The 13828-nt window shown below is 46.1% G+C and overlaps 1 protein-coding gene across 1 annotated transcript in view; it reads right to left on the bottom strand.

The window, feature by feature from the left end:
- Window positions 1-12827, bottom strand: part of HS3ST3A1 (heparan sulfate-glucosamine 3-sulfotransferase 3A1) — an 86644-nt gene extending 73817 nt beyond the window's left edge. Inside the window, exon 1 of the mRNA XM_006043356.4 lies at window positions 12217-12827. Within this exon, the coding sequence (XP_006043418.2) occupies window positions 12217-12815 (599 nt within the window). The 5' untranslated portion in view covers window positions 12816-12827. The remainder of the gene's footprint in view (window positions 1-12216) is intronic.
- Window positions 12828-13828: the final 1001 nt, after the last annotated feature.

Below are 13828 nucleotides of genomic sequence, written 5' to 3'. Positions count from 1 at the left end.
GCAGCCGCTCTGGGTCAGATGAGGTTGATTTACTCCATTCTTTGCAGAATTTTGGGTTTTCTGAGTTTTTGTTTTGAATATGTTAATTATTTCTCACTATGGTTTCTAAAAAATCAATATCTCAAGATTCTTTAGAGAAATCAGAGGGTATGGCAATTAGAAGTCTGCTGCTTCTGCTGCTAAGTCGCTTCAGTCATGTCCGACTTTGTGCGACCCCATAGACGGCAGCCCACCAGGCTCGCCAGTCCCTGGGATTCTCCAGGCAAGAACACTGGAGTGAGTTGCCATTTCCTTCTCCAATGTGTGAAAGTGAAAAGTGAAAGTGAAGTCGCTCAGTCGTGCCCAACTCTTAGCGACCCCATGGACTGCAGCCTACCAGGCTCCTCCGTCCATGGGATTTTCCAGGCAAGAGTACTGGAGTGGGGTGCCATTGCCTTCTTCGAATTAGAAGTCTACCTTCCTGTTAACTGTCAACTGGAGCCGAGAAGTGGTTTCTCCAATATTTGCTTCCAACTTGCCACCCTTTGCTACAGAGCAAGTGCACCTGAAAACCCCAAGAATTTTCATCACAAGCATTAGCTCCCCATGACCTCCCCCCATATAAATATGAAACAGATTAAATGTATTTTCTTTCCATCATTAAACCTTAGCAGGCCATTTTAGCAGACCCTCTGGCTTTGGGGAAAGCCTTTTTAACAGATACTGTTGTAATCTCAAGTCCTCCTACAGCAAGAAGAAAGAGAAAGACCTCATTGGAAAGAAAAACAAGCAGCCTTTATTTCTTAAAAAAGAAAAAAAATCCCACAACATTTGATGAAAGAAAACTACAAGAATAATTAAAGTCCAGCAGAAAATTAAGAAAAAGAACCAGATGCCAGATTTGTTTACTCGACAGCTTTGTTTGTAAAACGAAATCGCTTCATCACTGCAGCCTGTTTGTAGGGCCAGAAATTTTCAAAGCATCCACTGGGAACAAACATGGCTTCAGTTAAGAAAGGTGACGAGGGGAGGGGAGCAGTCAGCCCTGGGAATGTAACTTTCACTGGAGCTTAATCCAGTTCCCTTTTTAAAACACCTCAGCGTAATGAGTATCTGCAAAGATTTATGACCATAACAAACCTACCATTTTTGACTTTGTCACTCAAACCAGCCTGGCAACTTTGATAGTTCCTATTGAAAGGAGAGCTCTAATCCAAATGAGAACTCTGAAAAAGGGAAAGGAATTTTATTCCTATAATTTGATTGATTACTTCCTACTCCAAATGCTCAAGAGAAAAAAAGAAAACGTTCTCCTGTCTGTACTTGGATTTCTCCCACTAATCTTTTACAAACAGGTAATGACCATGAAACAAATTACTTACAAGGATCCATAGGCCAATGGTGCTAGCGGGGTTCCAAAATCTATAAGCATCAAAATATTGGTGAAAACATCTGAGATGAAAGCCAGAAATGCAAAGATGAACTGATCACTGACTCAACTTGATTCACTGTTTTAATCACCAGTCTTGGAAGGAGAGAAAATAATGCTATCAATTGGTCCATTCTCCAGAACATTTTTGCCATTGATATAAATCCTCCAAAATAAAATTTACATAATTCAGAGCAAGCAATGGTTTCCCAGTTGTAGTCTCCAGAATTTTACCATGAAAAATAGAAGTTCTGAGCACTTGTCTTTGGTTTAATCTTAGGCAAGGCACCCTGTTTTTTCATAGGCAGAAGACAATCTCTAAGATACCTTCTAATTCCAATTTTCTTTACAGTTTCTGATTGTAAGAACCAAAGAAATGCAAATCGACAGTCATGTCTTGCTTGGCAATGACCTGACCACTAATAGTATAGAGCCTGGCACTACTAATGACCAATTGGCAGAATAATTAGATAAAGGTTATTAATAACAATAATAATGAAGATCAACAGAAGAGTGCTGGTGGGTAAAAACTGGGCTATAGCCTGACTGGGAGTATTAACATTTCTAAAGAATAAAAGTGTCGATCTGAAATACTTCAGAAAAGAGTAAGAAAGATGGACTTTGGTGATGACTCAGCCATGTTCAGGGCGGTCTGGTTGGGGGTTTCCCACAGTCAAAAGAGAGCACAGGGTTGGAGATCCTAAGGAATGAGTACAACCACCAACTCACCCTGCCCCCCACCTCCAGAAGCAGCCAGCCGCCTTCTCATTATATTCCTGACAATATTTTGGCATCCCCATGCAGCCATTTAGAAGGAGGAAACTTGCTCATCAGGACCACTAAATAAAGAGGACTTTTTCCCCCATGCTGATTGTTATTTTTTAATGGATGGGTGATAAATCAATTGGATGGCTCAGGATTTCTGATATGCCTACAGATGAACTCTGTGAACATCACAGAACATTCTCCCAGGTGGGTCATAGGCTGGACCACAGATCTAGTCTTAACACATTTAAGAAGCTTGAGATCATGGTATGTGTCTTTTCGGACCACAATGGTATGAAGCTAGAAATCAGTGACAAGAAGAAAAATAGAAAATTCACAAATATGTAGAGTCTGAACAACACGATGAGTCAGAGAGCAACCAATGAGTCAGAGAACACATCAAAAAGTAAATTTTAAAAATAACTTGAGACAAATAAAAATGGAAAGGAAACACACCAAAACCTTAGGGGATGCAGTAAAAGCAGTTCTAAGAGGGAGGTTCATAGTGATAAATGCCTGCATTCAAGAAAGTCAAATGAACAACCCAATTTTACCCCCCAAGGAATCAGAAAAAGAAGAACCACCCACAGTTATTAGAAGGAAGAAAATAACACAAATCAGAGTGAAAATAAATGATGAAATAGAAACTAAAATGACATTTCATCAAACGTACATTGCAGGTTCAAATATTTTGGTATATTTATAAAGTTCCAAACTGCATGAAGAAAAGTGTATGCCAGCTAAGGTGGAAAAATGCCAAACAAGCCCAGAATAGCATTAAATCATAGAAATTATTTTTATCTACACAAGCATTTAATAGCTTGTCCTTGGCACAACACAGGTTCATAAAACAGATTCAATCAAGGTAAGTGAGTCAAGGATTAAGAGGAAATACTGTTATCTTCTTTGAGTCTCGAGATGTAGCCAGAGTTGTTTTCTTGTTTTACTTTAGTAAAAATGTAATTTTTATTTTGACAGTTGTTAAAAATATCAAAGGAGATGTTCTGAGGCAGATTTTCATAATTCTATTAAGTCAGAGCCTCCGATGCACCACTGTGTGCTTAAAAACAGAAGCAGAAAACGCCAGTATGCTGCCCAGACGGGAACTTGGAGTCTGATAACACTGGCATCCCAGGCTTAGCCGTTCCAGCAGGAAGAGCCACCCAGATCACCCAAGTCCAGCCCTCCAGCACTATGGAAGCTGGACTTTCTCCTCTCCTGCCTCTCCTGCACACCTGCAGCTGTTCCAGATCTGCATCACTGCTGCAGCGGGTCTCACAAGCCAGGGTCTAAACCAAAGGTTAAAGCACAGGTCAAGTAAAGAGATAGACTATTTAAACTGAGGGGACTTCCCTGGTGGTCCAGTGGCTAAGACGACATGCTCCCAATGCAGGGGGCCGGGGTTGATCCCTGGTCAGGGAACTAGATCCCACATGCTGCAATTAAAGAGCCCGTTTGCCCCAAGACCTGGTGCAGCCAAATAAATAAATATTTTTTTAAAAAAAGAATATTTAAGCTCACCCCTAAAATCTAGACTGTGTTGTCATCCCAGCTTAAGGCGCATCCACAGGCATGGGTCCACCCATCCCTCTAACCTACATCGCCAGCTTCCCCACCCCTGACAACTCCTCCTCCTTGATTGGAAGCAACAACATACAAAGCCAGATGCCCACGTCAGATTTTCCTCTGACTCCAACTTCAGCGCTTTGTGTCCTCAAAAACCCATCACCGACATCAAAGCTTTTGCTCTCCAGCCTGAGAGGGCTTCAGTCAGGGCTGGTGACTTTATACCCTCGTGATGTGACACTTGCCAGCCACAAAGAACAGAAAAGGAACACAAAACTGTCTCTGCCCATGTTTCAGAGACAAGAGAGCAGGAAGGGGAGCCCTGAGCCAACTTTATTATGAAATAAGCTGAGGGAAAGATCAGCATGTCTAGAGCAACAGGTGCTGGCGTGGAGGGGAGCTCGCTAGCCCATGCTGGGGGGCATGATGGGGGGTGGGGGCAGCTGGGAGGAGAGGAGCAAAGGGGCTCGCTTGGTAGAGGGTTTCAGAATGAGCCTTCATGCCCTCTGCCTTCTTTGTTTTTGTTTTTCTGTTCTTTTTTTTTAAAATTGGAGTATAACTGCTTTACAATGTTGGGTTAGTTTCTGCTGTAGAACACCGTGAATCAGCTGTAAGTACATATATAAGCCCTCCCTCTCGAGCCCTTCTTGAACCCTCATCCCACCCCTCTGCCTTCTTTGTTAATGATGTTCTTTTCCTCTTGGTTTTGAGATCATTCTAGACAAGAAAATTGTAAACAAAACAGTACAGAAAATTCTCAGAAACCCCTTCACCCAGACAGCTTCCCCCGAGGTTATCATCTTCCCTGGTAAAGGATCAAACCAAGAAACTAACCTTGCTATGACACCATGAACTCAACCACACACGCCAGTCATATACCCTCAAGGTTTTCATCAACGCCCTTTTTCTATTCCTGGGACCCAGTGGACGGTACCAGATTCTATGTACTCGTTAGTAATTAGTCTCTTTCGTCCACTCCCAGTGGTGACAAGTGTCTTAGCCTCACTTTGCTAGTCTCAATCTCGACATTTGTGAAGAATGCTGCTCAGGTATTTTGTGGCTGCCCCCTCCCGTCATGTTTTCTCATGACCAGACGGGGGTTGAGCATTTGGTGGGGCCAGAAACTCCCACACATGAAGCCTTCCTTCCTGTACTACACCAGGGGATACAAGATCTCAGGGGCTTCCTTGGTGGTTCAGATGGTAAAGAATCTGCCTGCAGTGTGGGAGGATCAGGTTCGATCCCTGGGTTGGGAAGATTCCCTGGAGAAGAAAATGGCAACCCACTCCAGTATTTTTGCCTGGAGAATCCCATGGACAGAGGAGCCTGGTGGGCTACAGTCTATGGGGTCGCAAAGAGTTGGACATGACTGACTGACTCAAACACACACACACACACAGAATCTCCATAGGAAAACAAAGGGATGTCACCCACATCACCTGGATTGGGCAGGGTCTGCCAGGTTCCTCCACTGTAACATTCCTATAAGCCCCTTACTACCCATGCTTACTTAAAGAAAAAAAAAAACAAAAAAACTGGAGTTGAGTTGACTTACAATGTTGCATTAATTTCACGTCTAGAACAAAGTGATTCAGATACACTTACTTATCTATTTTTTCAGATATTTTTCCCATATAGGTTATTACAAAATACTGAGTAGAGTTCTCTGTGCTATACAGTAGGTCCACCGCTGGTTATCTATTTTATATATAGTATTGTGTACCTGCCCACCCTGCTCCCTAGGCCCTGGACGGCTTCACAGGAAGCCGTCTCCTGCTGGAAACTCTGAAAAGACCTTCCTATAAGACTGTCCCACACAGACAGATCTTCCAAAGTGTATCTCAGGCATGTCAAGGGTTAAACAGGCTTCCGGGTGCCACCCCCTAAGAATCCTGGGACCCTCCTCAAGAGCCTGTCCCACAGGGTGGAAGAAATAAGACTGCATGACTGATGTTGAAATAAAAATCATCTGGAAGTATTTTCATGTGAAGCTGGTTTTCAGAAACAGAGGCAAAACACACTAACAAAACTAATCTGGGGCATATGGTATTTCTTTCAGGCATGCACATTTCTAATACAAATCTCCTAATCACTTCTACCTTGCTTTTCAGGTTTATTGTCAAGGCAGGTCTTTTTTATTTCTCTCTAAAGGATAACCTCCCTGCCTGAAAGAGCGGGCTCAGGCAGAGAGGCCGTAAGTGCTACCCAACATGATTTTCCCTCCTTGTTTTTTGTTTTTAAAAAATGGGGAGACCAAATATACTCTGATCATGATGAAGTTTTCCAAGTTCAGCTCTTTGGGTTCCTTGCTGACTCTCCCTCCCACTAGGTGGCGCTAAATGTCACATTCAAAGTGGGCTGCTCTCAAGAGTCCCTGAACAGGATTTTTTTTCTTTTTTAAAAGTTTGCAAGAATATCACAAGCCTAACGTCAAGTACTAAGTTTCCTTCTTACTAAATATTTCCTCTTTTCTTTTTTTAAACATTTACCGCTTGTGTGCGTGTTCAGTCACTAAGCCACGTCCCACTCTTTAGGACTTCATTGACTGTAAACAGCCAGGCTCCTCTGTCCATGGGATTTTTCAGGCAACAATACTGGAGTGGGTTCCCATTCCCTCTCCAGGGGATCTTCCCAACCCAGGGATGGAACCTGAGTCTCCTGCATTGGCATGTGGATTCTTTACCACTGAGCCACCTGGGAAGTCCACATTTATAGCCATCTGACAGCAAATCTGAACTTCTGGAATACAGCTTTCAATTTAATACAGATTAAATGTAACAGTCATGACCACATGAGTGATATAAAAAAATCAGAAGTTGTATCACTGGAGGCAAGCAGCTGGGAATATGCTTCAGATCTCTGAACTCGGCATTTCCTCAATTTCTAGGTTCTGGTTTCACATAAGTTTATTTCATATAGGCTAATTTATTAACTGTATCAATATCCCTATGCCTGTAGAGACTTTTTAACTGTATCAAATTAGCAAAGATTTTAAAGTGCTGGCAAACATTTTAAAGACATTCTTACAAACGCAAAGACTAGGCAGCCAAAATATTACTGAAGTGCAATTTCCTCTGGTTATAATATTAAAGGCATATGCCTTAATAAGAAACCTCATTTCCACAATAAGGATTCATCACTTAAGGAGAAACAAACTTTCTCAAAGCTTGAAGTCCAGTATCACTAGGAAGCACACGGAAGAATGATGCTCTTTATCAGCTAAGTTCCTGTTCCTTGGTGGAGAAAGGGAAAGCTTTTCCCTAAGGAAAAGCGCTACATCTATGAAGCTTCCGACCCAGCAACCTGAGTGATGGTAAGTGTGATGTGCAGTTGTTCAAACGCATCCTGTAGAGACAGGCAAGCCTTAGTTGTTTATATCAAGTGGGTTTGTTTGCTCTGTGACACTCTCCTCCTAAGACGGGAGCTTCTGGCATATGTAAGGTCACTCCCTCTTGTCATTAACTGCAAAAGCTTACTTTGTTCTCATGGCCCCTCCAGAACGCAGATTTGGCATGTCCTCTTTCTGGGCCCATCCACAGACATTTCCATGAGACAAATATTTGGGCCAGACCGTTTTTAGGTTTTTGTTTTTTTTTTATTTTAAGGGAAGGTAGGAGATGACAAAAGGATTTTCGCTCCTAGATGGCCGTGCGCTTCACATACGCTCTATCAGCAAGTGATGAAGCTCATCGCTCTAAGCGAATAATCACTCACACCAGGCATTCCCACTCTGGACTGTACCAAGCATGGCTTTGCTGTTGTTCTTGTTTTAATGGCTGGACTCAATATCCTAGACCCTGTTTCACTTGAGTCTGATACTGCTCAGAAGTTCCCGAACCACTAAGTAACATTCCTGTTATCAGTTCTATCATTTGTCCACCTACTGGCTGCCTGCTCTTGAATGTGGGTTCATGCACAAACCTGAGTGCATGCGCACACACACACACACACACACAGAGACGAGACTGTTGTCTTGCCGGGGAGGTCTACCAGGGGATGAACCCAGGGCCAACAAAATGGCAGCATGAGGCATCTCGAAGGCACCGTCTGCAACCTCCCACTCGATGGAACGCGTCCAGTCACTAAGGACTCCTGGGAGCAAATGAATGAAAGACATGATGCCCTTTCCCCCTCCAAAGACACAGGACTCGGGGCCCAAAGCTGCTTCTCCCCACTTCCCTCCTCAACCTTTCAGCCCTTCCAAGGTCCTTCACTCCCCTCTGAGGACACAGGGCCTCTTTGGACGGCAGTCCCCAGGACCTTGCATGGGTGGCCAGACTCCTGTGGCTCAAATTTCATCCCCCACCCTTCCTGCAGAAGGGCTGGTGGCTCACAAGGGTGGGAAAGCCAACACGGGGTGCTCTGCAGCTGCTCCCAGCTGCTCTGAGACGCCCATCACCCCCGATACTAACTGAAAGGGCCTCTGCTCAGCCTGCCTGTCCCCGGGATGATAAACAAGGCCGTGATCGGGAAGGGCCAGAGAGCTTCACATTCTGAAGCCATGGAAAGAACCATCTCCTGAACTCCAAGCTGAGTCACCTCTGATCTTCCTGGATACTACACGGGGATCCCCAAACTCCGGGACCTAAAGCCTGATGATCAGAGGTGGAGCTCATGTAACCATAACAGAAATAAAGTGCATGATAAATGTAATATGTTTGGATAATTCTGAAACCATCCCCCACCCCAAGTCCGTGGAAAAATTGTCTTCTACCAAGCCGTGCCTGGTGCTAAAAGGCTGGGGACCACTGCCACAGAGTATAATAATATTGGCAACATTTTTCTCTGTGGAAATCATCCGGTCTCACTAAAAAAACTGAATCAAAATATAGGAATGAGACATGCTAGCATAAGAGATTAGACAAGGAACACTTAACTATCTTGTCCCAAAATAAAAGACCGAAGTGCTACAGAATGCAAACATATACATACATATATAAATACATAGTATGTATAAGCGCACACACGTATCTTTAAATACTTTATAAATAGGTATTTTTTATCTTAGGAGGTAAGATAAAAGCTAAGGTATCTTTTTAGGAGAAAAATAACCATACATTATAATTGGTACAAATATACAAGCAGAGTGGCGGAGGGGGGTTCTTATTGAATTCCAAGTTCACCTGGTCTTGAACTACAGCAGAGGTATCTAGTCTTAACTTTCAGAAGAAATCTTAAAGTTTTGAAATTAATGCAACAATTCCCCACTTTTCTCGAGGAACCCGCCACACATCCGATGGACGCGGAGACAGAGCATGGCGAAGGACTGCTTTCCAGTGATGCGTGAGCCAGACATTTGTCGTCGTCCTTGATAGCATGTCGGCTAAATTAAGTCATGAGGAATGTTTTCTAAACCCCATCAGGGCAGAGTTTCATATCCAGAAAACTCCATTGAAGCTCCCTAAATTATCATTAACAAATTCCCTGGCATAGTAAAATGTCCCTATGTTTCACTGATTTGACAGTACTATCCGGACAGTTTAAATCAATATGAATAATTTCCTTTTTAGAGATTTTGAATAAACTTGTTTTCTTAAGCTTTGCTACACACTTGTCCAAACAAAGAAACGATTGATTTCACTATTTCTGGGATGTAGTTTAAAAAGTACCATTAATTTTCTTCCCCAGAGAGAGAAATGTATTGACACGTCCTAGCAACAAGCGTTTTAAACGATCAAACTCAATTTCCAAGACATTTTCCTCCAAACTTCCCATCAGCAACAGATTTGTGCCATCATCAGGACGGTAGGGGGCGCTGCCACAACAAACTATTCTGGCAAATGGAGAGAAACTTCACGGGGTGAAAAAACAAGGCTAGATTTGCATGATTCTCCCATGTCAAAGAGCATCTAAAACATATTGTACAGAATTTTTTTTTTTTGCTTGGAATAACTCACATAAGGGCTCAAATACTAGGGTTTTCTTTCTGTTCCTGTGGGGGGGGGGGGCGCGGGTGGGAGAGGGTGGAGGTGGCATTTCATAAGTGTGTGTTAGAAATCCTATATTACAATTCTGGGACTGAATGAGGAAGGTCTAAAAGGAATCCCTTTACCTAAAATACTGCCTAAACACAAGAGCTAAAACGTGCCTAATAGATGGTGCTGTGTGTGATTTTCTTTTTCATGTTTAAGTCTTCAGTCTTTTCCACAAATATCTAACTCCAAGTTCAGAACCAAGATGAAAGAGAACTGTGGCAAAATTTCATTAAATAATCGCATAATCCAGCCTCCATAGGTTGGACTTTTTTAATAAGAGTTTTCCATGTAATTGAGTTAAACTTAAATTTATGCATCCAATAAAAGCCCATTGCAAATGGTAAAACAAAGACATTGCTCCAACACTCAGAAAATTAAATCCACCAAACCATGAAGTCTACTGTGCAGTTATTTTTGTAACCACCATAAATTGCTTTATAAAACTCCTCTACCCAAGTAAACAATCCAAGGAGATATTTACTTTACAGCATGCATCCAGTTTCCAAGCAAGAGAGCAGCCTAAAAGTTTATGACTTTTTCTTCTTTTTCTAAATTGCCTCTCCCTTCTAAAAAAAAAAAAAAAAAAAAAAAAAAAACAACTTGTGTTTCTAGTTACCTTGAAACCTTCCTTCTCTTACACAAGCTCAGAAAGGTCCACGGGAAATAAGATCCAGCTCTCTGAATATACTGTACCCTCAGCTACTCATCTCTGAAACGGGAAGAAACAATCCTACTTTGTGGAAATAAAGTCTATGTGGCGAAATGAAAATACAGGGGGTTAGTACTAAATATTTCACCACATAACAGCACCTCAGAGTCCAACATTGTCTTAGATGTTTTGGGGCAGTCGGCTTGAAATGTGTTCACTTACAGCCATGTACCGGGCCGCATTCAATGCAAACTGCTTTAGATAAGAGTTTTAGGGGGTCTTTAATCACGTCTTTCTTGTGTCCTTGATGGAAAAAACAGAGCTGCCTTTGTGCTAAGAAGAAGGACCTGTTGTTTCCAGATTCAACAGGTCATTTTTATAAGAACTTCCCAGAGGATACAACAGAAATGACAGAAACACAGGGGGATTTTTTTAAGTGGCTGATGATTTTAAATGATATATATCCCATAGCACGGGAAGGCTGTTTGTTTTTCTTTCCAACAAATGGAAAGTTACTGTTTGAAACATGTTTAATGTTCAAGTTTGACTTTTAGGACGAAACCGTTTTCTCCTGAGTTGGGTTACTGTAAATTTGCTCCCTGTGCTTGACTCTCAAGTAAATAAACTTGTCAAATCACGTCCATTTCTCTTTGGGGGATGAATGGCTAATTGAGTGGGCTTTTGAAATATACTTAAATGGTGCTGTAACTTTTGTAATATCATTTCAGTTAAAATAATAAGGAGAAGGCACATTTAATGTACAAGATAAAACTTTAGAAAATGGAAAATTCCAGCGTATTTTTCCTTATGCTCCGAGGAGAGAAAAAAGCACCAATATTTTATGGCAAACAAAACCCAGGTGACACTAAGATTTATTAGAGTTTGGCTTATTCTGTTATTAAAGGTGGTCTGAATTTGAGAAGACTGGCAAATTTAAGATTAAGATCTAAATCAGCCTTGTTTCCTACACTGCATTAGGAGGGTTTTTTCACAGTGTTACCAAGATTCCTATTTTTCCCCCACTTTTCTTCCTTTAACAAAAATTTCGGCTACCTCATTTATAAAGGGAATTGTTTGAAGATCTTTAGAAAAGTTTCTGCCAGTCCAGAGACAAAAGGTACTCTTTCCCACAAATACAGAAGGCATTTTGTGCAATTTCCTTGCCCTAAACAAAAGTTATTGCCAACAAAGCCTTTTTTAAAACACACTCACATACATACCGCCAAACCTAGAGTCTAGTTCTAGACACTTTAAGTGTCTGTATTACTTACCACTCAGAACAATTATCTATATTACTTACCACCCAGGACAATTCTCTGGCAAACAGTTAAGATAAGTAAATAAATAGGCGATGGCAAAGACTGCATTAACCCCAGGGAACCGCCCAGAAGATAAGAAGAAATAGAAACAGGTTTCCTTGGGGAAAGGATCCACTAGGTTACTTATCTAGTAATTGGTGAGCAGGTTTCTAACTTGGCAGGGACATTTTCTCTCTCTGCTTCCACTGAGTAGGAGAAAATGAAGAGATGGGCTATCTGGGGGGAAAGGAATCCGAAAAACTAAAGAAAAATATCTCCAAGGCCAAAATATCCACCCCCCACCCTCATCCATTTTATTGTGGAAATAATGTCTTTATGGCAAATCGAAAATACAGGAGTTTAGTACTAAATATTTCGCCATATTTAGACAGAGGCAGAGTGGGGGAAAGACCCCTCATCTTAAGGACAGCTACTGGTGACCCTCTGCCCTCTGATGAAATCGGGGAGGGAGATGCACTGGGTGAGGGTCGCCAAGGGCTCCTGGGCCCCCACCGCGAGCTCCGGCCGCCCCCTCCCTGCCCCACGTCCGCTCACCGGTACCAGGCGAGGCCCTTGTCGTAGCTACGGTCGAAGAAGTGGGGCTCTGCGCCCACGGCGCGCACGTCGGGGTGCACGCGCAGGAACTCCAGCAGCGCCCGCGTGCCGCCCTTCTTCACGCCGATGATGATGGCCTGCGGCAGCTGCTTGCTCCCCTCGTCCAGCAGCAGGGCCAAGGTCCCCGGCGGAGTCTCGGCCACGCTGCTCCCGGCCCCGGAGCCGCCGAGACTCCCCGCCAGCCCGGGGGGCTCCTCTTCCCCGGCCGCCTCCTCGCGGTCGGCTCGCGGGACGGGCGGCCGGCGCTTCGGCCGCGGCCGCACTTGCAGGAGGCGCTTCCTTCGCGCGGCCACCGGCCACGCGGCCAGCTCCCCCGGGCCTCCGGCCGGGACGCCGCGGCCCGGGGTCCCCGCCTCCTCGCCGCCGCCCGACCGCCCCACGACGGGGCCCGATAGGGTCTGGCAGCGCTCGGCCAGGCAGTAGAAGACGTAGAGGGACGTGAGCAGAGAGCAGAGCATCAGCAAGAACTTGCGGAAGACGCTGCGGGACAGCGGCTCGGCCGAGGTGGGGTGGGCGCCGGCCGGGCCCGGAGGGGCCATCCTAGCCGGAGGCAACGTCGGGCAGCGCGCTGGCCATGCTAGGCCGGGACTCCGCCAAGTGCCGGGACATCCTCCGGGGGCTCCTGCGCGCTGGACCGAGGCCACATCGCCCTGCGCCCCCGCGGCCGTGCGAGCTGCCCGGGCGGCAGCAGCCGGGGCTCCTCCGGGAGATGGAGGCCCCAGAGCCGCGCGCGGGATCCCAGCCTCCGGTCGGTCGAGGGGGCGGGAAGGGGGACGTGATGCCGTGCTTAAGAAACCATCGTCTTAGACTCGTCCAAGTCCTCAGCCCGGGGCCGCGCTCGGCGCCCCAAGTCCCCGAGAATTGCCGGAACGGGGATCTCGGCGGCGGGTGGCGAAGGAGTGCGTCTCAGCCCCGGGCAGGAGCAGCCTCTCAGCGCGCGTCCCAGCTCAGCGATTGTGCATCCCTCGCTTGGTACCGGAGAGCGGACGCCCGGCTCCCAGGCCGCTGGGCTCCGCGCGCTCCAGACCGCGGCGGGGACAGCGCCTCCAAGTCGCCGCCTGCTCGGTCCCCGGCCCGCCTGGGTGCGCGCTCCCGGCCCTGAGGCGAGGTCCCCCGAGTCCCTCTGCCGAAGCAGGAACCAGAGGGGCCGCGCCCAGTCGTCCGCCCCTCTCCGTGCGCGCCCGGCCGCTCCGGCTGCTCTTGGCCCCACCTGGGAGCGGCGCGGCTGAACCGGACTGCGCGGGACCCGTCTGCAGCCGCGGCCACTGCGCTCCCCGCCTCCCCGCCGCCTCCCGGGCAGTCGCCGCCGCCACACGTGGAGCTCCGAGGGCAGCAAACTTGTCGGTGACGTCAGCGGCCGGGGCCGGACCAGCCCCCGGAGGAGCGCAGGGGGAGCGGACGGGTGCGCCGGGGAGAAGGTGGCGCGGACCCCGCGGCGGCCGCCCAATGACCGCGGAGAGGGCGGGGGCGACCGAGGCGACGCCCCTTCCCTACTCCGCCCACCCCGCCCCCTCCACCCCAGCGGGCTGCCTCGCCCCCTCGGAGCCGGGAG

This window comes from Bubalus bubalis, chromosome 3 (genome assembly GCF_019923935.1).
Source record: "Bubalus bubalis isolate 160015118507 breed Murrah chromosome 3, NDDB_SH_1, whole genome shotgun sequence".
Lineage (NCBI taxonomy): Eukaryota > Metazoa > Chordata > Mammalia > Artiodactyla > Bovidae > Bubalus > Bubalus bubalis.
Note: the sequence above shows the minus strand (reverse complement) of the source record. Positions and strands in the feature narration are given on the sequence as shown.